The sequence below is a fragment of the Mytilus edulis genome, chromosome 11, assembly GCF_963676685.1.
Source record: "Mytilus edulis chromosome 11, xbMytEdul2.2, whole genome shotgun sequence".
Taxonomy (NCBI): domain Eukaryota; kingdom Metazoa; phylum Mollusca; class Bivalvia; order Mytilida; family Mytilidae; genus Mytilus; species Mytilus edulis.
The window spans coordinates 41645583-41671863 of record NC_092354.1 but is presented as its reverse complement, the minus strand read 5'-3'; the positions used below and the strand labels follow the sequence as shown (position 1 = coordinate 41671863).

The 26281-nt window shown below is 32.0% G+C and overlaps 1 protein-coding gene across 1 annotated transcript; it reads right to left on the bottom strand.

Annotated features, from left to right (window-relative positions):
- Nucleotides 1–732: 732 nt before the first annotated feature.
- On the bottom strand, nt 733–25105 carry LOC139494851 (uncharacterized). Its single transcript, XM_071283012.1, has 13 exons — nt 25071–25105; nt 24555–24643; nt 23658–23729; nt 20199–20322; nt 19730–19824; nt 18698–18775; nt 16993–17059; nt 15613–15795; nt 14990–15115; nt 12357–12484; nt 10202–10298; nt 1954–2118; nt 733–1048 (listed from the first exon to the last, which is right to left on the bottom strand). Exons 2-13 carry the CDS (start codon nt 24618–24620, stop codon nt 801–803), a joined length of 1449 nt encoding a protein of 482 aa, XP_071139113.1. The 5' UTR covers nt 24621–24643; nt 25071–25105; the 3' UTR covers nt 733–800.
- Between the last annotated feature and the right edge of the window lie 1176 nt (nt 25106–26281).

Below are 26281 nucleotides of genomic sequence, written 5' to 3'. Positions count from 1 at the left end.
AGTGTGTTGTTATTTATGTATTATTGTCTGTCATTTTGTTTATTTTCTTTTGTTACCTCTTTTGACATCGGACTCGGACTTCTCTTGAACTGAATTTTAATGTGCGTATTGTTATGTGTTTACTTTTCTACATTGGCTAGAGGTATAGGGGAGGGTTGAGATCTAAAAATATATGTTAACCCCGCTGCAATTTTGCGCCTGTCCCAAGTCAGGAACCTCTGGGCTTTGTTAGTCTTGTATGATTTTTAATTTTAGTTTTTGTGTATAATTCGGAGTTTACTATGATGTCCATAATCGATGAACTTGTAAAGATATTTGTTTAGGGGTCAGCTGAAGGACGCCTCCGGGTGCGGGAGTTTCTCGCTGCATTGAAGACCTATTAATGATCTTCTGCTGTTGCATTGTCTGTTCTATGGTCAGTTTTTTTTTGTCTCTTTGACACATTCCCCATTTCCATTTTCAATTTTATATTTCAGAAAATCAAACATATTTGAGAAATATCTTTTTCAATTTGCAATAAAATTCGCAATGTTCAAACTGTATCCAAAATTTGAATACAATCTGCAATTGAGCATGCCCATTGTTGCTAAGCATAATTCATTTTCGAATAGTCTCTCAATAAAAACAGAAATAAACCTGTTATAAAGTAACAGTATGATATACGTTATCAAGTTATATAAACATATGCAAATCATAGCGATGAACTAATAAGTGTTATAGAAATTTTATTTGGCATTTCTTACAAATTTCATTTAAAAGAGCCATTGGTGTGTCAAATGTTTGTCCAAAATATTTATAATTTATACTTTTCGAATCATCATCGTTGTTTTCTTAAGAGAGTAGTTATAGCCATGAAAATATAACCAATCAACACCATCTGCATACGAACTGTGATTTCCATGATAATAGTTTCCGTTCAAGTTTGAATAATGACAGCAAGTGTACCACCATGCACCATGATGGGTTACGGCACAGTTAGAATGGTCACGGCAAGTACTGTTGTTGACATCAAAGGTTGAAAAGGGAGTATTAAAGTGTATTGTTTCTCCTGAAAAAAAGGCACATTATGGTATCCTGAAACAACGTCGTTATTATGGAACTTACATAAATGAATTTACATTTTTGATAATATGGTTTGAAAGTTACAACACGATCACTCATATATCAATATAATTTGATACTGATACGTAAGAGAAAAAAGAGCATGACATATTGGAAGTACCTTAATTGTACATTATACGGATAGGATTACTTGCTTTTCTAAGAAAGATAAACCTTTGTTGACTCGTTGAAGTCCCTGTAAACAATATTCGTATAGTATACGGTAGGCAATTATAAATGCATCCCTACGTGCTTACGCAATAGAGACAACATCGATATGTCATCATACGTCCTTAATCGATGAGCAACACCCATGTCGTTTCATAATAAAGAGTTTACGATTAAAATCAAACCGAAATATAACTATTTGTTTTGTATTTATGTTATATTTAACGGCGTTTTGATCAATAAAACGTTTTAATGTCAAGCCTATTGGTTATTTGTCCCAGATGTGGAAAAAGTAAATTAACAGAAGTATCGAATTTCGAGGATAATTCTATATAGGAAGTGTTTAAGTAAATTACAAAATCAAAAGCCCAAATACATGTACTTCGAACGAATGGATTTCAACTGTCATTTTCCTGACTTGGTACAGGCTTGTTCTTATGTAAAAAAAAATGGCTGAAATCTGGCTTTATAGCTAGCTAAACCTATCACTTGTTTGAAAGTCGTGTAAAATCAATTATATTAACAACAATGTGTGAGCAATATTATCAGACGCTTTTTTTCAAAATTATAATAGAAAGTATGGGTCATCGGACTTTTTATCACGCTACAGGTTTTGCAAAATTCTCAGATTTTGTATAGATTATGCATGGAAAATCTAAATCTATCAGCAGTGAATAAGTTTACCTGCATTTCCCGAATAATGAGACGAATATATACGATATTGTTTCTGTTCATCGTCCATGTAAAATCCTTGGTGCACAACGTACTTGGTAACACCTTCCCAATCGGTTAACAAGATCTTTAGTTCATGAGGACCATTAGTTGAAATTCTATGAATGTTGTCATTACCTGTAATTTGTATATCTTAATAATAATAATTCATTTTATAAAAATGTCACATATTTGTCTACAGATGTTTATACAGATTGTATATTATACATTGCACAATATTAAAATAAGACAAATGCCCAGCCTCGAAAGGCTTATGAGACACTATATAATATACAAATATATATCTATTTAACAAATACAAAATGTAAAACATAGTACAATGTCAAAACTGTTTAAAATTCTCCGAATTTTTCACATATTAAAAAAAAAGTAAAATTAATTGATTAAAAAAACCATGATAACTTTTAAAAATAGAACTTGTACATTTGTATTTATCATTTCTTTCGACGTAAATTTTTCGTTAAGCATCATTTATTATCTGTGAGGAGGTCTTTTAATGTCAATATTAACTTAATCATTGAACATTTACTGACTTACAAACCGTAAAAAATATAAGAAAAGTACATAAAACGGCCTTGCAGAAACCTATTTCCCCTGAATTAGACGAGTATAAATATGTTCAACTTAAATGATAGTTAAACAGTACTCAGACTCATCTATACAATTAACAGTTACCAAATTGCAATGAAAACGGACCGATTTAATGGCATTACTTCATATAATTATGTATTTATCATAATTTGTTGTATCATTAAAATATCACCAAATGATAGTTTTACAAAATAAGGGGCTACATTTATATTTTTTAGCCAACTTTTCAAAATATCGATTTCTTATTTAATCAATGAGGCATTCAAAATTCCATACAGACCTCATTTATAACTGACCAATGAATATTCTGCCCAACAACTTCATGCTATATATACTTGATGTTTTTTTTATCTGTCAGTGTAATCTTGAAATAGATTCGTAAAGATCAGACCTTAGAAAACAGTAAGTCAACTCTTCAAAGAACATGAACAATAAGCTTTTTAAAAAGCTTGTTTTAGAACTTCTGTTCGAGCAGACATCAATGCATAAGGTCTTTCATAGTATTCATCCGGAAAATGTTCATTAAGTTTCTGATTCGATAATTTTCTTACATTACTTTACATGCGAATGCAAAATAATTAGTTTTGTCTATTAAGTACAATTAATTAATAGATCTTTCCTTATTTGTTTACTTTAAAATAAAAACTATGCATGCAAACTTCAATGAATAAAACTGTATTAAACTAGGTTTCACTTGCCCGATCAAAACGTGTTAGGTGAGATATTTTCGCAAGTTCAATGTATTATATGAAAACAAACTCTTTAATTTAATTTATTCCCTTTTCATGTCTACATGAAGCAAACACATCTGAAAAAAACCTTTTATCTTTCTTAGTTTTATCCTTGCCTGACAAAAAAATCATATGTTAAGAATCGTATTAAAACAGAAGATAGGAACCATAGAAAAAAATATATAAAACTTTTTAGTAATCAGTCAGTTATGTAATATATTGAAGAGAGAAAAAAAAACTCAAAACCCATAAAAATTTAAATAGAAATTGTACATTATAGCATTTTACAAGATCTTGTCTTTGTGTGCTAAGTACTAGTACAGGGAAATTAATTCAGTTGATTGATTGTTGTTTGCTTACGTCCAGTAGCAAATATTTCATGCATGTTTCAAAAAGACTAAAACACATAAATTTTAAATACAATAGGTAGGTCGTGCAATAGGAGATCGACAGTGAGGTTGGACGTGAAGCTTTAAAACACCACTGGAAAATGAGGATATATTGAATAAGGACAGAAATTTAGACTTAGAACAGCTGGCTACATTCGGACCACTCAAATAATAGGTGCAAGACTTTTTAATTTGCCGAGAGCGTTAATCCATAAAATCTACCCTGAAGTTGATCATCGATGTTTACGTGTAGTTTACAATATCATTTCACGCATCCAATTAAAGTTAGATACTTTTAGCTCGCTTTAGTAACTTTGAGAATTCTGTGAATCTGTATTGTGTATCGTACTTCAGTTTTGTGGTATAATATTCTGTACTACCGATCACTAACGCTCTCCTGGTTGGTCTCGTGTGGGGTGTTCGCCTCGAGAGGGGGAGGTCATTTGTTAGAATTCCTAACGGGTCAAACAAATACGTTAATTAAATTGGTATTCTATTTGAACGATAAACACGTGGCACCATAGAGTAAGAGCACAGACTGACCGGCTCAGAGTCGGAAATGTATCCGGGTCGGGTGACTTTTCTTCCTGAGAACTAAATTAAATATCTTGTGAACTTACACAATCAAAAAAAAAAAAAACCGACTCGGCGGGTTAGTGTAAAGTTAAAAACTTATATTTACATGTTATCGTCTTGAATATTAATTTTATTTGCCGCTGGTCGTCATCCATTATTTTACCGTTATATTTTACAGTGAAGTGTTTTTCTTTTACTGGTTAATATTACAGCTTCTTAAGTTTTCACCGATCTAAAATTAAAATAGGAGGTGGGGTGAAATTGTTCAACCAAACAGTTGGGAAATCTTTGACGGTAAATATTATTAAATCAAATGTGCCTTTTTGGATGTATAATATTTGACGGTAAATATTATTGAATTTACTCCGTATAACTATTATTTCGTCATGGATCGGTTTTGAGCTAATTATTCTGTATTTATACGCATTTTTCCATATAAAAAAAGACTTATACAAAAAAAGAAGATGAGGTACAACTGCCAATGAGACAACGCTCCACCAGAGACCAAAATTCCACTGAAATTAACAACTATAGGTCACCGTACGGCCTTCAACAATGAGCTTTATTGTAGAAGGCCGTACGGTGACCTATAGTTGTTAATTTCAGTGGAATTTTGGTCTCTGGTGGAGCGTTGTCTCATTGGCAGTCGTACCTCATCTTCTTTTTTTGTATAAGTCTTTTTTTATATACAACTGTATGTCATGGTTCATCTGACCTTGCACTCTTCTTATGAACCATTGACAATCATAACTTTAAAAAAAGAAGATGTGGTATGATTGCCAAAGAGACAACTATCCACAAGAGACCAAAATGACACAGACATTAACAACTATAGGTCACCGTACGGCCTTCAGCAATGAGTAAATCCCATACCGCGTAGTCAGCTATAAATGGCCCCGATATGACAATGTAAAACAATTCAAATGAGAAAACTAACGGCCTTATTCATATATAAAAAAAAATGAAAGTTGTCTCTAAAAATATTTATTTATCTGTGTCTTTGGGTTGCTGTCGAATTAATGTATACCTTTATCTCATTTTATTCAAAACCAAATGATTCACTTGGGTATAGGAACATCGAAATATCTGGTCCACTCCCGTCCCTCAGTATACCCTTGATAAATGGGTAAGTTCGTTTGGCTTATTTGATATATAAATACGAACTTTTCCCGATCGAAATATAATAGGTATTAAATAGGAATATATATCCGATGCCTGGTGTAGTGAGAATTTCACGCTATCTATAACTTAAAAAAACATTAGAGGGAAAGACGATCTACGCACAAGTTGAATGATTGAAATGTGTAAACAACAAGAAAGGTCACCTAAATCTTTTCAAATAAGCCGCATGGCTGATTTTCACATTTTTTGTGACTTTTGCTAGAACAAAACCGATCACCAAGACACTATAAAAAATTAAACGCCCAAAACAAGTTGAATCCTTTTATAAATTGTTGTCAACATTTTTTTATCATTTTTTTGCTGTTATGACAACTATTATACCATTCTGAGATATAAATAAACTTGAAACAGCAATTGTTGTCACCTAGACGAGACAGCCGTCATTATACGCTTCAATATATGAGTTATTGCCACTCAATAAAAGTTGTTTTTATGCTCTAATCCCCCCTATTACTACAACAACGTTTTTAATGATAAAAAAAGATCAAATGCAAAGAAAAAAATGATAGAAGAAATGATAAGATTTACGCTTAAAAATTTAAATGTAAATAAAAATGAAATATATAAAAATTGGAAAACTGGTTGAGACAAATATCAACTGAAGACAAATGATTATAAATCAATAAATGAAGCTGATTAATTTATCACTCCTTTGTGTCCAGTGGCAAATATGTCATGCATATTCACGACTAGATGCAAAGTGGATCAATCTGAAGAAGATACTTACAGTTTTAGAGTGGCACTTTTTACAATAAGGCAGAGCGTTCGCTAGAGGTAAAACGTATGCCGTAATATAATAGATTAGAGCCATGATGATCGAAATTCGAAAGTAAGTTAAGCCACCCTTCCCTCTTTTTTCTCCACGATACACGAATGCCATAAACAAAATGTCATGAATTTAAAATCAATAACGGCCACTATAAGTAAATGAGATATGGACTTTTTTTTATAAATAGATTACTATTGCAGCCAATATCTCCCAGTTCGGGACAGGTTATTATTTCCACAAAATACCGTTTGATTATTGATCTGAGATATTTAAGCAACAAAAAGCACTTTAAATAAAAAAAAAATGTAAATTATGGTAGTTTGCCAGGTGTTTTTTCCTATCCTATTTCAGACCCCCTGATTTTAAGAGGGCGTATCTAATTAGACAGGTCCGATTTACTTTAAGAAAATTGAACCTCAACTTAAAGACCTACACCGGATAAATAAGTTCGAGGTACAATAAGTAGACAAAAGAAATCCTTTGTGAAATGAGATCGTCCCAGGTATCTTAGATAATTATTTTGCGTTGAATAAAAATGAAAAATGTACGAGCAGGTTTGTAAGAGGAGGTTTACATACACCAATGAAAAAAGTCATTCTTAGTGCTTTGCTCATTGTTAAAGGTCATACGATGACCTTTATCTGTTAATTTCTCTGTCACTTGGTCTCTTGTGGAGAGGTGTCTCATTTGCAATCAAACCACGTCTTTTTTTGTATACACCTTTTAGGTATTTGAAACTCTGCGCTTGTTTAACTGAGCATTTGCGCCGCTTTAATTCTGATGTAATACAACCATTACTTTTCCATGTGGCGTCATATATTTTGTGTCAAATTTTTTTAAGGGAACCTTTGCGATGCCCAGTTTACGGGTGTCATTCGGTTTAACGAGAGAAATGGTCAAGAAAGAATATCTAACGGCGGTCAAATATTGAGAGACGATCGTGAAAGCTCTGGTAACGAATCGTGAAAGACATTTAAGGAAAATTCTAGGTCAGAATCTTTGAAAAAATCGCTTAATTCTCAAATCGCGGAACAAATCCGAACAAAAAAATATGTCTGTCAAAATGGTTTAACTTTCTCAACATAACTGTGAAATAAGATAGAGAAAATATGCAGTACTTTATGAAAAAACACAAAAGGCGCAATGCATGTCTATGAAATAAATTACAAATAACACGCTTTTTGTACCTATAATAGTCATATTTCAGTTTATCGTGATATATTTGAAATTTAATCTTTGGTGTATCTGATAGTACAGTAAAATGAAGGTATTTTCTTCTCTTAAAAGTATTAATTGGTATATGAAAACCTTGAATTTGTTGAATATTTATCAAACTTGATCGTGAAAGATTTCGCTAACCCCGCCACATTATTTATGTATGTGCCTGTCCAAAGTCAGGAACCTGTAATTCAGTGGTTGTCGTTTGTTTATGTGTTACATATTTGTTTTTTGTTCATTTTTTTTATACAAATAAGGCCGTTACTTTTCTCGTTTGAATTGTTTTACATTGTCATATCGGGGCCATTTATAGCTGACTATGCGGTATGGGATTTACTCATTGCTGAAGGCCGTACGGTGACCTATAGTTGTTAATGTCTGTGTCATTTTGGTCTCTTGTGGATAGTTGTCTCTTCGGCAATCATACCACATCTTCTTTTTTTAAAGTTATGATTGTCAATGGTTCATAAGAAGAGTGCAAGGTCAGATGAACCATGACATACAGTTGTCTACAAATATCCCGTAGACCAAATAAATGTGTTCCGATCCTTATAGTGCCTTAGAAACTGAGAAATGAAAAAGTTATGCTTGGCCAATTAATTCGAAACATAAGGTCAATAGTATATGAACCCTGACCAACAGCCAGACATAGACATCTTATTATCATTCAATATATCAAATACAATTGACGTCATCATGGTCATATATGAAACATGCAGACAGACATGTACACCATACACGAAATACCACGGCGCTATAGCATACAGGTATATATACAAAAGGCTAGACAACATAAAACGAGCATTGCCGACTGATGCATGATAATGAGTTCGATGTTATTTGAAACCTTGCAGTAGTCGAAAATGTACACCTCACAATCATAACAACAGACAGTTATCCTAAAGCTTAACGAATCCGCGATACGGACTTGACCACAAAAATGAATCTGCATCCATGAAATAAGGCAAGTTCAGGGTCAGGTGAATCCTGTCTGACGGACATGTTGTTTATAGGATCCAATAAACAAAATGTGGGTATCCTATAACTCGTGATTACTTCACATGACAATACAAAGCTTCATCCTACAATCATCCAGCTATTTTACATTGCATTTTCTGAAAATATTAATACTTTGTGAAAAGCTTAAAGCTGTTGAAGATGTTGACCTAAATAGATTTTCTCAATATCAATAACAAATATTAATTATGATATAATTTGAAGAATAATTTGAACGTCTTCGTAGCATCAGATCTTTCACGATCCTTTTCACGATCTTCAAAAATGCCGTAAGTGATCTTTCACGATCCGAAAAATCAATTTTTGTGTAAATAGTTCTTTATTTAACAAGTTTCAGATTATGTTTAAATAAAATAACTATGAGAACCATTTTATTAATTCAAATAGAATGCCCTTATTTGTATTAAAGTAGTTTTTCTAGTCGAATTTGTGAAAAAAAATCATGTTTGTTTACATTTTTTATGTCATTGAAATGTCGAGAAGCAATCGGCCTTTTGTTGTTTTGTAATAACTATGTACTTTTAAAACTGGATATTCTCACATACTGATCATAATGTTGAACCATTTTGACAGACAGTTTTATTTTGTCGTAAATTTGTCTGTGTAATTAATTAAACTAGAATATGTATTGACCTTTCATATGTCTTCTCGATTAAATGTCTTTCACAATTCGTTACCAGAACTTTCACGATCGTCTCTCAATACTTGACCGCCGATATATATTCTTTCACGATCATTTCTCTCGTTAAACCGAATGACACCCGTGCAGTTATTGCGGACAAATAGCGATGCAGTGTATCGTATATCGTAGTATTTTTATTATTATTCGGCCATCTTAACTTAAAGCCATAAGAAACCTCAAATTAAAAAAAATATGCATATGTTTTTTTATAGCTAAAAAGATAGTTTTCATTATACAACTTTATTTAACTTATGTACATATATTTTTTTCTGAGGAAAATTCTTTAATTTGTCCACATTTAGAAGAAGTTTTCTTATTTGTAATTGCTTCCTTTCCAGTAAGCAATTCACTGACATAATTTCCGTATGCATAGTGACCTGAGCGTAACCCTCCTCGTAAAAATCCGGTGATCGCAATACGTATGGATTTGTCATTCAAATAAACAATTATCTGATTGTATATCTTAAACACGTGCTCAATACCTATGTTTTTGTTATTTGTTTATTATAAGGTGACAATCGTGAAACTTCGGCTTCAAAACACGGCATTTAATGAGCAGCCATATTTGTAAAATCATAAACAGACAGAGAGAAAAAAAAATTGACGATTAAACGATATATTTGCGTAAAAAATGACAAATTCGTGCACAGAGGACTAAGTTTAAGATATATACATGCATTGGTTCAAGAATTGGATAAACATTTTTTTCACCACTCACTCGTTTCATATGACTTTAATTGACCAGTTTTGTTGTTTTAATTCTCATATTGATATCTCAAAAGCCATCAGTAGTAAAATGATTTTTATCACTTTTCGGAAAAAATGAAATTAATGTAATGTTCGGTATTTAATGCGAAATGTGTTATCATGAAATTGTTCGTTTGTCAATTCATCAAACTCAATGTGTGCAAAATTCTTTTGCTTCATTGAGAAAACATGAAAGAAACAGCCGTTAAGAAATGCATGTAAATACATATTGATTTCTGGTTTTAAAATAAAAATTCATTTAAAAATTCTTTTCCATCTGTAGAGTTTGTTTAATTACCTAGCCAATACTCGGAGCTTGGACTACCAAATCCATGCTTGTAAGCATTCCAATTCCTGTAAAAGTCCACAGAGCCATCAAATCTCTTCTGCATAACCTGTTATTTATTAGAAATTAATAAATCACATTTTGCAATTAACTACCAAACTTATATCGGCATTCAAATTTTCAAGGTGATAACAAATGATACGTTCCGTCGTGTTATTCTTTAGAATGAAATAATTATAGATTATCGTTGATAGTCTCCACAACCAATTGTTCAGAAAAGGATAAGACAAGTTTATGAAAACAAAATATCCAGGCTTAAATGATAGTTTATCACAGACTGATTTATAGAATGATATTATGTTTCGGGTAATTTTTCATCAATCAAGGAAGATAATAAGCTACTTCCGGTTAAATCTAAGTTACTTCCGGTGTTATATAATATTTTAATTTACTCTGTTTCTAAAATTATATAGTTTCTATACTTTCTTGCTTTGAATTAGGGAGATACATCTCTACTTCTGGTTTTAAAAGATTACTTCTGGTTGACATGTGCAAGGTCATATGTCTACTAACATATAATGCAAAAGATCCCAAGGCTTTATCATGAATAGATATTAATCTACAGCAAAGGTCAAAATCTAGGACTTCATTTTTACCGTTGACCTGAACGTTGATTACCGGGATCTGAAATCAAATGACCTTTATTCTCTACTATGTAAGGGAAATGAGTTTTATCCTTATACGGCTTATTTCGAGTAAAATGTCAACGCACCCTTTTAACCAAAATAAATATGTTACGACACGTCGCAAATATCAGTTAAGTAAAATTATTCGGTTGAAATTTTATACGGTTGATGAAAAGAAAAAATACATTTAGCCAAAATAACAAATTAGAATCTGCCATTGACCTTTGACCTTCATCTCAATTTCTTATTGATGGACCAATGACCTCAATTCAAAAGACCCTAGGTCTCTATCACTTACGGTTTACCAGTAACAATTACATTTTTCCTATTTGAAATACAGAAGGGGAAAAACTGTCATATGGTCATCTAGGTCAAAATTATTCTGAAGATCCTGAGGATAGAAAAAACAAATTGGTGAATTAATTTAGTTGTATTTTTTAACGGTAGCGAAGGAGATACAAAATCACAAGAAAAAAAAGTGTTTGTGGAGATAGCTCGTACTAAGTGTTCGTTTAAACAGGGTCAGTTTCAAAAGCGCAATACCGGATCAATATCATATGCCAAAAAATCAAAAAGAAATCTTGCGAAACCACCAAACACCGTAAAACAAAATGTGATGGAAGAAAAAATATAAATATAGTTTATGATTCGGAATAGATAATACAAAATTATCAAAAACCTTCTTGTTTTACTTATTAAATGTTCATCGTGGCTTTGTTTTAATTTCAAATTAGTTTTAGTGATTGATTTACATTATATTGCCCTTGGTTATAAGTTATTCTCAACAGGCAGTTTTATACCCTGTTATTAGAAGGTTATCAAAACAAAAGGATACATTCATTCAAGGTATTATAATTTTTTTATCTTTAAACTATGCAAAACTTATCATTCTTTTTTTTAAGCACATTCTATCACAGGAAACCCATAACATTGTAATGCATACAACTCAAATATACACGGTTAAAAGGTACACTAACTAAAATAACGAGCCCGTGGAAAATTTCAAAACGGAAAGTTAATTATCAAATTACAAAATGAAAAGCTCAAACACATCAAACAAATGGAATAAGTCATATTCCTTACTTGGTATAGGTATTAAGGTAATAGTGTATTAAACTTGATCTTATAGTTAACGATTGTATTAACAACAATGTATAAGCAAAACAAACATACGCATTAGACACTGTTACACATATGTCCCAGGTTATGGTTGGATTCCGCTAACGTGTTAAAACCAACGTTAAAATGTTTGTGCCTGTCCCAAGACAGAAGCCTGTAATTTAGTAGTTGGTGTTTGTTGCTGTGGTACATACCTTGGTTTTGTTCATTTTGTGTACAGTAATTATGCCGGAAGTTTTGTTGTGGGCCGTACGGTGATATATAGCTGTTAATTTAAGTGTCATGTGGTCTCTTGCAAAGAGTTGTCATACTAACATATTATATCAACTTTTTTTAAATCAAAGAACTAATATTCAACTTACAGTCCATATGTGTCCAGAATCAACTTGACAGTAAACATCGACAGGATTTGAGGTTGTATAAGGATAAATTGTATGCACTCCACTTGCTCTGATGTTGAGATCAGAACATTCTTTAGGTTTTGAATTTACTGAAAGATTATTACATTAAAAAGTTATTGAAGATTGATTCTGAAAACATAAAAAAAAAATAATTTGAACAATGGTAGAAAGTTATCTTTATTTCTGTATTACCATTCACGACGAATATTTCAAGGATATTAATATAAACTCTATGTCAGTTACTGAAAGAGAAAACAAAGGTCTATGTAACATTTTTGTTGCTATGAAAAAAATCTAAATATTGAAACTGATTTCATTATATTCTTATGCAAATTGAAAGGAAGAAATATATGACGTTTTGTTTTAATTTTTTTCGATTAAGAGCAATAAGACTGAAGAGATGTCGATTACATGATTGAAAGCTCCAGGAACGGCGATATTTTATTTGCAAATATTTTTTATATTGTTTGTTCTTATTTTGACATATTCTTTAGAAAAGAGTTATAATTATGATAAAAACAACTGAATCAACATGCAGTTTTGTACGCATATTTGTGCAATAAATCAAAATTAAATGATAGCATACGAATAGTTTGGTTCAAGTGGTTTTCAAAAATTTGGAAGGGAAATGCAAAATATGAAATCAAAATTGGAAACGTCATATGAATTTTCTTTTGACCTTAAATTATAACATGAGATAACACAGTGATAAGTTTATATGAACTGCAAATGGACTTCGATATTCTAAATAAGGATGCTATCAAAAATCTAAAGCAATACAGTCTTGAAAAATCAAAACTTAACTGAATAAAAAGTACCAAAATGCAAAGCGTTTTTGCTTAGATTATTCTGTTACATATTCTAACATCGGACTCGAAAACTGAGGTTTATTTTGCGTTATAATGTCTGTTTTTATTCAACATCGGTTAGGGGCAAAGGAATAGTTGTAAACAAAGAATATTAATGTCTCACTTTACAATCTATGAACTGATATGTATATGATCAATTTCTTATTATGACCACACTTTGTACTTTTGTATTGCATCTGTGAACGGTTATTGGTGAATTTACTTACCAGAAAATATCAGATACCATTAATCATGCTACTTTTTCGATGTTAGTTTATTGAATCAAAGTGTTGTTATATTAAAACAAAATGAATTTCATTTAGATAACACGTAGAGGAATACCAGTTAAACAGACTTAATTTTCGTAATTATTTAATTGTTGTTACGGCTAATCTAATGTTATCTCTGTGCTGAGTGTTCTTTTATTGTTTGTGTTGTATTTCTATCACGTAGTGGTGTCATGTTTTAACATTGCCATACAATCGGAAAGTCTGGCTAGCCATTAAACCATGTTAAACCCACCAATTTTTCATTCATAAATAACCTGTACCAAGTCAGTATATGGCAAATAATTCGTTTCTAATGTTACAATTGTTGTCGTTGCACTACAGTGTTTCTATTGTGCCGTTATTTTCCTCTTATAGTTGATAGGTTTTCCTCGGTTTTAGTTTGTAATCCGGATTTGTTTTCCTCTCAATAGATTTATGACTTTTGAACAGCGATATACGACTGTAACCTTTATTTACTTTACTTTTTTTAATTAATTTTTTCAATATGCACGCATAGAAATTACCTTTTCGGTTGTTTGCATTTGTCTACAATGTTTTGTTTATTTCGGAAGGTGAGCATGTTGACAAAAATGTATAATTTGGAATAAACATCGTTTTCCTGACGTTTTCAGGAAATTATCCATCAGCGACCGAATGAAGTAGTTGTGATTTAACATGTTTTAATGTATAAATATTTTTCTGACTTTACTTAGAAATGTTCAACATTAGAGTAAACGAATACATATCTTGACTTTTGTTTTACTGTACGTATTGCTGTGTGTTTTGTCTACATTGGCTAGAGGTATAGTGGAGGGTCGAGATCTGACGAAACATGTTGAACTCCGTTGCATGTTTGAACCTGTCCCAAGGCAGGAGCCTCTGACATTTGTTATTCTTGTATGATTTTTAATTTTAGTTATTTATATGTTTTTGAGTTTAGTATGACCTCCATTATTACGGAACTAGTACACATTTTTGTTTTGGGGGCAGCTAAAGACACGCCGTCGGGTTCAGGCTTTTCTCGATGTGTTGAAGACCAATTGATGGCCTTCGGTTATTTTTTACTCTTTGATCGGGTTGTTGTCTTTTTTACATATTCCCCATTTCCATTTAAAATTTTACCTATGATAACTATAATGAGCTATTTGAGCTCAAAAATAAATGGCAATGGATACATTAATGTTCAAAGGGCCTTAGTTGTCGATTGGTCCAAGTAGTTACTCTTGTAATCATCAGCCTGTCAACACTAAGGTTGTTAGTTGGAACTACGCTCATGCGGGTGCACTCGACCCCAATCCTTATTGACTAGAATTGTCAGTTTTCCATTGGAGGTTGTTGGTTTTCTCAGGGCATTCCGTCTTCCTCCATCAATAAAAATTGGCCGCCACGAAATAGCCCAAAAACGGTGATAAAAATGGCGGAAAGACACATAAAATCAAAATCAAATCAAATTAATGTTAATTGGCAGGATACTTACAACACAATTTACAGGTCGCTCTGCAAAACATTTTTAATGCTGTACTACATGCAGATTGATCACACTGAACATGTGAATCATCCACACAGGGTTGTACAGCTGTTGTTGGTACATTCGTAGTAGTAACTGAAATCACACATCATAACTTTACACTAAAATCATTACAGTGGACTTATTATTATTCGTTGAACAATTGTTATGTAATTGTCAATTCTCGTGGATCCATTATTAGTCTTTTTAAATATGCAAGCTGATTGTTACTTAGTGTAGAAGAATTCTTCTATCGATTTCATAGAAAATACTTAAGATAGATTTCAATTGTCAACAAAAATGAATTTAGATAGATACTATATCAATAATACCAATAATATCATCCTGGATAAATATCATGGTTCTGATAAAGTCACGAACAAAAGGTAAGAAATAAAGTTGAAGGTGATTTTTTTTCAATTTTTATGGACCTCCATTACTTATTTTAATATATCTTAGAGTTTGGTATTTTTGTTATACTTCATTGCAAACTATTCATAAAAAATGTAGAAATGAATTGACATGGGTGTCAAATTTGAGCTGTTCTATAAGCTGTAGTGTAAAAGATTTGTCTTTTATTGCAAGATACTTACCACATAATGTACATGTAGCTCTACAAAATATCTTTAAATCAGTATTACAGGCAGATTGGTCACATTTAATACGTGGATCATCTACACAGGATTGTATAGTTTGTAATGCAGCCGATGTTGCTATAGTTGTAGATGTGGCGATTGTTGTAGAAGTTGCGATTGTTGTAGATGTTCCAGTTATCGCTGAAACATATTAATTTGTCAACACTTAAAGTCGCCGTCAGCTGAAATTCGTAGCGGTTATCGGTAAAAAAATAATCTAGATTATCAACCACATTCACTCGTGATATAGTTTTTTACATTCCATTCATATATCGCCTAAAGAAAAAGCACTACTGACCTACCTTTTGAGTGATTGCTCTGTTATAATCTCGACCTTCACATTTTCCAAGACGATTTTGAATAGTGGAATCAGCCATTGTTTTTTACCGGAAGTGTTTCCGTGGAGATCAAGTTCAGAAAATTTGCACAAAGCGCAGGAAACTTTATCACATCAATGACAAGAATATTAAGGGAAACCCCGAAAGTGACGAATGTCATATGTAAGCAAAGGATCCTCATAGAAACGACGATGGCGGAATTACATTGGAAAACAATCTGGAAAATATGAAGGTCAGGATTGTTAGTGTTTTTTCAATTGTGACAATTGGATTATCACATATGACAATTGTAAAGGCAGAACTTTTTGTAATTGGTTATTGGCAGGCCAAACATATTCAAATGTCACTAACGCTACGCATTAATTTCATCTATTTAAATTTTCTGGAAAATGTCGGACGAAGTCGGAAATTGCAGTCTCAAGTGGCCTCTATAAAACTTGCTGGAAGGTGATTAAGATGTTGATTCAAGCTTTGATCAAGACATTGAAAATAGTCTTATTCAAATAGATCAGGAGTAGATGACATCTATTATCTGAAATTATATCATCCGACGCAAACAATTAGTTCAATTTCACCAGTCTAGCATAGTATAAAAGGAACAGTAGAATACCGCTGTTCAAAAATCACAAGTCGATAGAAAAAAAAAACTAAAATTGAGGGAAACGCATTAAATATAAGAGAAGAACAACGACACAACATTAAAATGTAACACACACAGAACCGAACTAAGCATTAGACGAAATCCGACGAGAATAACAAATATAACAATAATAACATAAATAATAATGTACCAACTTTTAATATAACAACAATAATAATGTACCAATTTTTAGTTTTAAATTTTACAGCATCAATTCTTTCAAGCATTAGTTTGATATAAGGACTCATTATTTGTATTTTTCCAAACACTTATCTGTTATGAAAGATTTCAAATTTGTATATAGCCAATGTTCCTACGCTAAAATTATATTGTTTATCTTTGTTATGAAAAACTACATACCATTGTTACATAAATCGGTATCACAGCAAACGGTTCCTAAGATTTGTGCCATTTTTAGAACTTGACACTGTAATTAAATGGAAACATTTATGTTGAAAACATATTAGAGAAAACATTTTAATAAAGATCATTGAGAACACGTCCTAGAGGACCTCAATTAGATAACATGCACAAAAACAGGCATGAAAAAAAATAAAAAATTAAAAAATACTGAACTCCGAGGAAAATTCACAACGGAAAGTCCCTAATAAAGTGGCAAAATCAAAGCTCAAGCACATCAAACAAATGGATAACAACTGTCATATTCCTGACTTGGTACTGGCATTTTCTTATGTAGAAAAAAGCAGATTAAACCTAGTATGAAACGATTTATTATTCAAGCTATATATCGAGTCTATTTTGCTTGTCAAATAAATTAAGCAGCATTTTTTAACTTTAAGAAAATCATTTAGATATTTTTTTTAAAAAGATTTCATTGGAGTATTGATAATACATATATGCGTGTCTCTGTTTGTTGGTATCAATCAACAGTGGCAGTAAGATTATTTTTATTTTTTTTAATTGACTGTCTCATTGATAATATCCATATGAGGTTGGTCAACACTTCATCATTGTATGGATCCTGCAAGGGCCACCTTTTTAATAACATCACAGGGCTGCAAGACGACGTTTGAGTGTGCACACCTGGCAGCATATGCTGTTTACAGATAAGTCCCGATTTGCTCTCCGTTAAGTGATGGACGCATTATAATATATCTTAGGCAATATGATCGTTGTATAGAACCTTGTATCATAGAAACGTATTGTGTCAGTAGAGAAAATGTAAGGGTATGGGGCAGAATATGTCACAACGGACACACTCAGCTAAACTTTGCTGTTGATGGTTCCTTGAACGCTTAGAGATATAGCAATGAAATTATTGGTCCTATTTTCTGCTTTTATTCGACATGGCGGTTTTAACTATGTTTTGCACATTATAACGGTAGGTGTCACCTTGCAATGATGTGAATGAACTATCTGGAACAAATATCCGAGTTCTTGTTGCCAGCATTATCATCGGATCATGCTCCAATAGAACATTTATGGGATCAACATTGTGGAGTGTTCGAGGAGGCAAAATTCACCTGCAACGCTACTAGTTTTGCTTTGAGATCTCATTTAGAAGAGGAACACTACCTCCGTAGCCAACATAATTACTTTTATTAAATCTATTTGTCGTAAGTTTGAATCGGTAGATGCGAGAGACATTCCTCGATATTAAATTCCGCAAACTGAAATTCCGGATAATGACTCTGATCCGTCCGTGTTGGGTTAAGGAACTGTCTGGAACATTATGTTTTTCTACTGTGTCTTAGTAAAAACCCATGTTTTATCTAGTTGTTAATGTTTTCAAATTAACATCAAGATTGTTTTGTTGTTGAAATTGTTGTATCGTATCTTTTGTTGACTAGTATATTGGTATAACATTTTGATTTTCTGACATTGCGTGCAAACTCCTATTGTTCAATCTTATATTTGGTTTATGTAAGAAAGACGTTATCGATCAAGATTTTTTGTTTCTTAAAATTTTGTCTGTGAATAATATTTGGTATGCTTTACCACAGAATTTTGAAATCAAATTATAATGTTATCTTATCGGTTTTATCTTAATCAACAGCATTTTTTGTTATCTTTTAAATTGGATAATCACTAATTAATTTTTTACCTTTTGCTCGGATACACAGGATGAAGTCCAGTAGTAGGAATGCGACACCGGATTTTGCAAGTGTTGAAGTAAGCATTTCTAAAAAATAATTGGCAGAACTTTAGAATTTGAAATATATGTGGTGTAAAATATAATAATTGTAAATGACACAAAAAATTGCTGAAAAAGTATCTATGCAGAATTTCCGTCAGTTGTTCTCTTGTATTGCTGTTGCAGTCTATTGGGATTGATCTCTTTTACTGAGAAATCCTTGTGGATACTCTATTTTTATATCTTTCTATACCCAGCAACCATCATTACCGCCAGTTGTAGTGTAAAAAGCAGTATTTTTGGCACTTTTCTGATAAAACGTATGTTCACACATAACAGAAGAGTTTAACAGAATTTCTCCTTGAAACATGTCAAATTGCTGTGTGCTTGATTTCTACTTAGGATGTTTGCTCCTCTTGTTTTTTATTTTTTGCCAGATATACGGAATCATCTGGTTTTAACCGGGTAGGACCATAAAAGATTTTTTCCTTCTAACCCCTACTTTTCTATATTTAATTTGATAACATATAGTTTATTTGTCGTATTTGAAAATGATGTACAATCCTAAGTAAAATCTTACGGCCAAAAAAGTTACGACGTTTCCTGCTGTAGGATTTCAGCTATCGCATTCGGAGATTAAAAAATACGTCAAATCAGAGATTTTTTCGTTAGCTTTAATATGTGTAAATGTTGCAAGTGCAGTTTTAAGCAGCCATCTATAATTAATGTGTAAACGTATATGGACAATGTACTTAAAAATGCTGTTATATGCGCATTATATGATTGATCAACAGGGTATACTCTTGGTAACATGGTCACTGTGTAAGGGTTAAGGAAGTTCCTTTTTATATACTATTTTGCTTTTAACATTGATTAATGGTTTACGGGCAATAGAACATAATTTATACATGTTATACTGCTTTCAGGACATTTTACCATACGTGATAAATAATTGAAAAAGTTTTAATTTCTATGTTTGTTTAGTAACAGTGTGGTAACTACCTCATGCGAATAACATGTTGTTATTCTATCGCAAGTATCTGGGGATTTTTCATCTGGGCAGTTGAAACAAATAGTACCGCCATTCTTTTTTATTCCTATAATGTAAAAGAAAAATGGTAAAATCTCAAACAAAAACCAATAAAAGTTTGTTAAATCTCATAAATCCGTTTTCAATACAAAACTCATAAAATCCCAGAAACTCAAAACTATAACTAGAGTAGGATCTGCTTACCCATCTGGAGCATCTGAAATCATCCCAAGTTTTCGGTTGGGTCCGTGTTGCTTAGTCTTTACATTTCTATGTTACGTTTAGTGTACTTTTATTTTTCTGTTTCTTTTTTTTTGTGTGTATTATTTTTAATTTATGAGTTGGAATGTCCCTCTGGTATCTTTTGACCCTCCTTTTTTAAAATTGCAAAGTATATACATAATCAAAAAATGCATCTACATACATCTGTACATTACTTACCAGAGGAACCACACATAGGTTTTGTATTACAGATTGCTGTATTATTACAACATTGTTCACAAATTGTGGTCTCTCCGCTGGTTTGTCGCTTTCCTATTCCAATACTTGCTATTCCTGTACATCTCTTAAATCAAAGCGTAGAGAATTAAATTCTTTAATAATTGCAGCATCATGAGACATATCAAAAATCTAGTTTTGAATGAAAGCTTTTTTTATTTGATAAAGTGGTGTCTCTGCTGTTCGAACTATTCATTGTGAAAAAATACGTTTATAATTTCCTTACTGCTTTACAACAATTTCGATTAGGTTAGTGAGTAGACATAAGGTGGTAGGAATAATTTATCTAAAATATAACTGACCGACTAATGTTGAAAATATAAATATTGACATACATGTAAAAAGTAAAATTGAAAATAAGAGCTCTGAAAAAAATCCAATACGTAAAGGCCATCATCAGATGGCAAAATCAAAAGCTCAAACACATCAAACGAATTGAAATCAATTGTCATATTGAACACTTATAAGAGTAATTTTTCTTTTGTAGAATATGATAACATCTCTTTCGCTGCATTGCTGACCCATTGGTAACCCTCGGCAGTTGTCTGCTCTATGCTCGGGTTGTTGTCTCTTTGACCCATTCCCAATTTCCATTATCAATTTGTCAAATTCTTCAAAATTAAGTACAATGTATTGTTATTCATGTTCAACTTGTCAGGTTTTCAGAAGATACGAACATTGTTGTAATGCTCTATAGGTATCTTTGTTGGTGACGTTTTGATTTAATGGACTTTGTGGAAATTTCGAAAGAAACTGCATACATAAACCATATATATATACATATTTATTTTTTTCCTCAGTGAAGGAAATATCGTCCCCCGTCAGTTATTAATTGGAATGAGTGTCGTAATATCATCCAATGTATTCTTGGCCAAATAGTAGTAATTTTAAAAATGATTTTGTAATTTAGTGATTTTATTTTGTTTCAATCAATCTATCCAAAACTCTACATCGAAGATATGGATTGAGGACTTACCTATGAAATTTACGCCATAATTTTTACCGGAAGTGTCATTTTTGTATTTAAACATTTACAATAGAAAAGAGTAAGTGGTTTTGGGGATAACTGAAAGCCAAAAGTTAAATGACCAGCACAAAAAAACAACATTTTCTTTACATGTTGAAAAAAGTTGAATATATAAATAATAAATTGATATTTCTATGTCCGCCATTTTTTGAATATTATCGGAAGTAAGGGTTTTAAAGATATACGTCTTATACATTGTATCCATAAAAAGCACTTAAGAAAGGTTCCTGCACAATGTATTGATGGTAGCGATACGTAAAAACACACTTCAATTACCCTCCCTAAAAAATAACCTTATTTTAGTACAATGTCCGCCATGTTGCATATTACCGGAAGTAGGGTTGTTAAAGACATCTAATCTATATAATATTTCCAAAAGTAGTAAAAAACAAAGGTTTGTAATAAATAGTATGATAGTAGTATGATAATAACACCTATTCACATACTAGCCTTCGATATTGGGCTGATTTAAGTATGATGTCCGCCATTTTGAATTTTACCGGAAGTGAGACATTTTTTTTCAAATGCCTCCCTATCTAAAATTAAAGAGTAATAGTTGAGGAAGGTCTATGCCAAATTTCATGCTTGTAGCAGGATGTGCACAATTTTTCACAAAGCCGCCGTACTATAAATGGACATTTAAAAAGTAAGAATGTGAATATATATGTTCAAACTCTTTTTGGTCATTTTTTTCGTAGCAATAAACAAAAAAACTATGGCAATTGGACATGCTTTGATACTATATATGCCCTTGAATTTTACTCATTAACATTTTTGTTCGCTTTGGAGATTCCATATATCGTCAGGTTAATGGAATTACAATGGGGACTAACTGTGCACCACTTATGGCGGACCTGTTTTTTTTTATTGCTATGAGTTACAATTTATGACAAAAATCAGCAAAGACCCGTCGAAACAACATCTGATACACAAATTTAATAATACTTTTAAATATTTGGATGATATTTTGGCTCTCAATAATGACGACTTCAGTATGTATACTAAAGAAATTTATCCTGTTGAAATTACTTTAAATAAAGCTAATACTAACAATGACCACTGCCCTTTCCTCGATCTTGATATCTATATCATTAACGAAGAGGCTTAATACTAAAATTTATGATAAAAGATATGATTTCTCATTTCCTATCGTTAATTATCCATTTTTAGATGGTGACGTTCCCTTGTCACCATTTTACGGTGTTTATATATCTCAACTTGTACGATTAGCTCGTGTATGTAACAATGTTTTAAATTTTAACGAGAGAAATTTATGTATTACTGAAAAATTATTACACCAGGGTTTTCGATATCACAAACTAGTCAAAACATGTACTAAATTTTATCATCTGTATAAGGACATCATTCGAAAATTTAGCTCAACATGCAGACTTCTTATACGTTCAGGTATTTCACATCATATATTTTATGGAAATATTCTTTACAAAGCACTAAAATGTCTGTATTCACCTCAAAAGCTAACAAAACCTTTAAATAGACTTATTAAGAAGGTATATAGTTACGATACTGTTGTCAGGTCATTATAGATTGCATATGTTGGCGTTAATATTGATTCACTTAATGGGTCATTGCATCGGAACTAAACACATTTATTTAAAACCAGTTGTTGGCATGACACGGGTTATGTTCTTTCTATATATGTTATGATGGTATGATTCTAAACCCCTCACTGCAAGGATTGTGCCTGATATTCATATGATGAAGACATTATCTTTCGATCAGTTTAATTGCAGTCTGGAGCTGGCATGTCAGTTAACTGCTTGTAGTCTGATGTTATTTATGTATTATTGTCATTCTGTTTATTTTCTTTAGTTATATCTTCTGACATCAGACTCGGACTTCTCTTGAACTGAATTTTAATGTGCGTATTGTTATGCGTTTACTTTTCTGCATTGGCTAGAGGTATAGGGGGAGGGTTGAGATCTCATAAACATGTTTAACCCCGCCGCATTTTTTGCGCCTGTCCCAAGTCAGGAGCCTCTGGACTCTGTTAGTCTTGTATTATTTTAACTTTTAGTTTCTTGTGTACAATTTGGAGATTAGTATGGCGTTCATTATCACTGAACTAACATGTATATTTGTTTAGGGGCCAGCTGAAGGACGCCTGGGGACCTTCTACTGTTGTCTCTTTGACACATTCCCCATTTCCATTCTCCATTTTACATGTATTTGCTTTTTTAAAACAGGTTTGTCGAATGTTGGATGAAGGTCTCTACATTTACAACCTTCATAGTTACCAAAGTTGTGTCTGATATTCAGTTGTATTGTACGTCAACCTATTCATTATGAAAATAATACATTTATGAACATTGAAACCAGCAATTTATATGGTTGATAAGAATATCAATGCTTACATCTTTATCCTTACAGCCTGCATCATACCACTGCTTTCCATCATCTGTTATATATCGTCTGATATGACATTCCTGCAAATAAAATCATCATCATCATCATCATCATCATCATCATCATCATCATCATCATCATCATCATCATCATCATCATCATCATCATCATCTGATATCAGAGGGTACTGATATCAGAGGGTAACTTTCGTGCTACGTGCTTGCGACTTGTAATTCACGTGGTTTTGTACTTGAAGCTCATTATTAATTAACATATGTGCTAATCAGGAAAAACAACAAGTAAGCATTTAAACATTTTCTTCATTTAAAAAAGACAAATTAAATTCCTGTTTGTCCATGAACATAAATACAGTTTTTCAGTACTCTTTGTATAAATACAGCAGAAAAATGCTTGTATTTTTTTTTTAATTTAAGCTCAAATATATATACCAGTATATAAAATATTATAACGATTAAAATAGACACTACCTCAAGTTTTATAAAAGACCTTAAATAAATTTCATGATATAAAACTACATTTTCTAGTTGATCTAAAATATCTCGCGACTAACGGAAAATGTTTAATCATAAGGGAGGATACCAAACTACAATTTTCATACCATCATTTGTATAATAGATCATATTATATAGATTGATCTAAGACTTCTATCCTACCACAGAATTGTTTCACAAAACCAAGTTATAATTCAATCCAAAAAAGGAATTGTTTCACAGAATCAAGTTGGAATGCAATCAAATTACAGAAGCGGTTCGAAATATAACTATGAGGCGTTTAAAATGAAAACCCAGTCAGAATAAGTAAATCACCTTTTTTTTTAAGTAGGCATACCACTATTGGTTATACAGTTATACAGTTTCTTGCCACTGAAGAAATTAATTACTTACTTCATGGGGGCCACATGTCAGTACGACGCCACAGTCCCAAGGGTTGACAACGTGTGAACACTTCATACAAAGCTGGCCGCCATTTACAACTGAATCGAATAAATAGAACATTCTGGTTAAATACATTCGAAAAAATCGGCTACCACATGTTGTATAAAGTATAATACAGGAATGCAAACGATAAATATGGTCTTTTAGTTAATACTAGTACATATTTTTGTTTAGGGACCAGTTTGAGTTATTTTCTCGCTGTATTAAAGACGAATTCCTGCTCTTTGGTTGGATTGTTGTCTCTTTGACACATTCCCTATTTCCAATCTTAAGATGCCAATGAAACATAATGACACATAAATCAAAAACTACAGGTCATCGTACGGCCTTCAACAATGACTAAAACTCATACCACATAGTCAGATATAAATAGCCCATAAATGACAAAAATAAACCAATTAAAAAACAGAACGATTGCTTTATTTATTTTTAAAATAATAAACGTAAAATAGGTATAGCATGTACCTGACTGGAGCGATATAAAGACTGCTGATAGCCAGAAACCTGAAATCAAAAATGGTTAAGGATTTTTTAACTAAATGGTAACTAAGGTAATTGTAATAAGCAATGAAGGAATTATAAAACAAAAAGTTTTTTTGCACAACCGAAAGATTACAAATTATAACAGAATGAATGCTGACAATTTTTAGCGATGTATTAGAGTCTATAGATATAGGAAGATGTGGTGTGAGTGCCAATGAGACAACTCTCCATCCAAATAAAAATTTATAAAAGTAAACCATTATAGGTCAATGTACGGCCTTCAACACGGAGCCTTGGCTCACGCCAAACAACAAGCTATAAAGGGTTCCAAAATTACTAGTGTAAAACCATTCAAACGGGGAAATCAGCGGTCTAATAGCATGAAAAACCTTGAATAACAAAAAATGCTAGAACCAGAAAAATTGGTGCTCAACTATAGCTATTTACGAGATTTTTAACAACACACAATGGTACGTGGTTTTCTATTCAAGTAGATGTAATCGGTCATCTTAACATATCTTAGCAATATATAAGTTGTATCTGAGAATTGAATGATTCTTTTTGTAAATTCAATGTATTTAAAAGTGTTGTCCTAAATACATTTTGTATGAAGCGCAGAAGCAATTCTTTCTTGAAATGTGCAAACGTTCAACGATTTTACAACCCTTTGAAATTACGAAAAGATGCATTAAGGCGAAGTGTACGTAATTAAACTACACAATGGATTTTTTTTTAATTTTACATGTAGATTCTGCTTGTAAAAATAAATCGGAAAATAAAATAAAAAAAGGGGGTAACCGTTTTCGTTTTTGAGATACGAGCTGTTGAAGTTAACACTATCGTACACCAAAATTACAAAGGATATATAGGAAAAATCGTGAAATTCGGCAGGAATTGTTACATTTCAAAAATTTTCTATTATATTAGACAATCGATTTTTTTTTAAATTTATGAGACGATTCTAAAATGTCTGAGGAATCGATTGGTGCAAAGAAAGTCCTTAGCAACCGTGCTACTTTTCAACCTATACACTGTTAAAGTTGAATCTTGAGTGTAAAAAAAACAAAAAACAACGACAACGTTATTGACGTCGCAGCAACAGTTACGACGCTTCATATAGTTCTATACTTGTATGAAATATATACCGTTTTGTTGGAGTTCGTGTTGCTCGGTCTTTAGTTCTTTATGTTACG

Coding starts and splice junctions, on each gene's coding strand:
- LOC139494851 (XM_071283012.1), bottom strand. CDS start 24,620: ATGAAGTGTTCACACGTTGTCAACCCTTGGGACTGTGGCGTCGTACTG. Junction 18,776..19,729: donor CAACATGTTATTCGCATGAG/GTAGTTACCACA, acceptor ATTATTTTTTAG/AAATGCTTACTTCAACACTT. Junction 17,060..18,697: donor CCTGTGTATCCGAGCAAAAG/GTAAAAAATTAA, acceptor ATTTAATTACAG/TGTCAAGTTCTAAAAATGGC.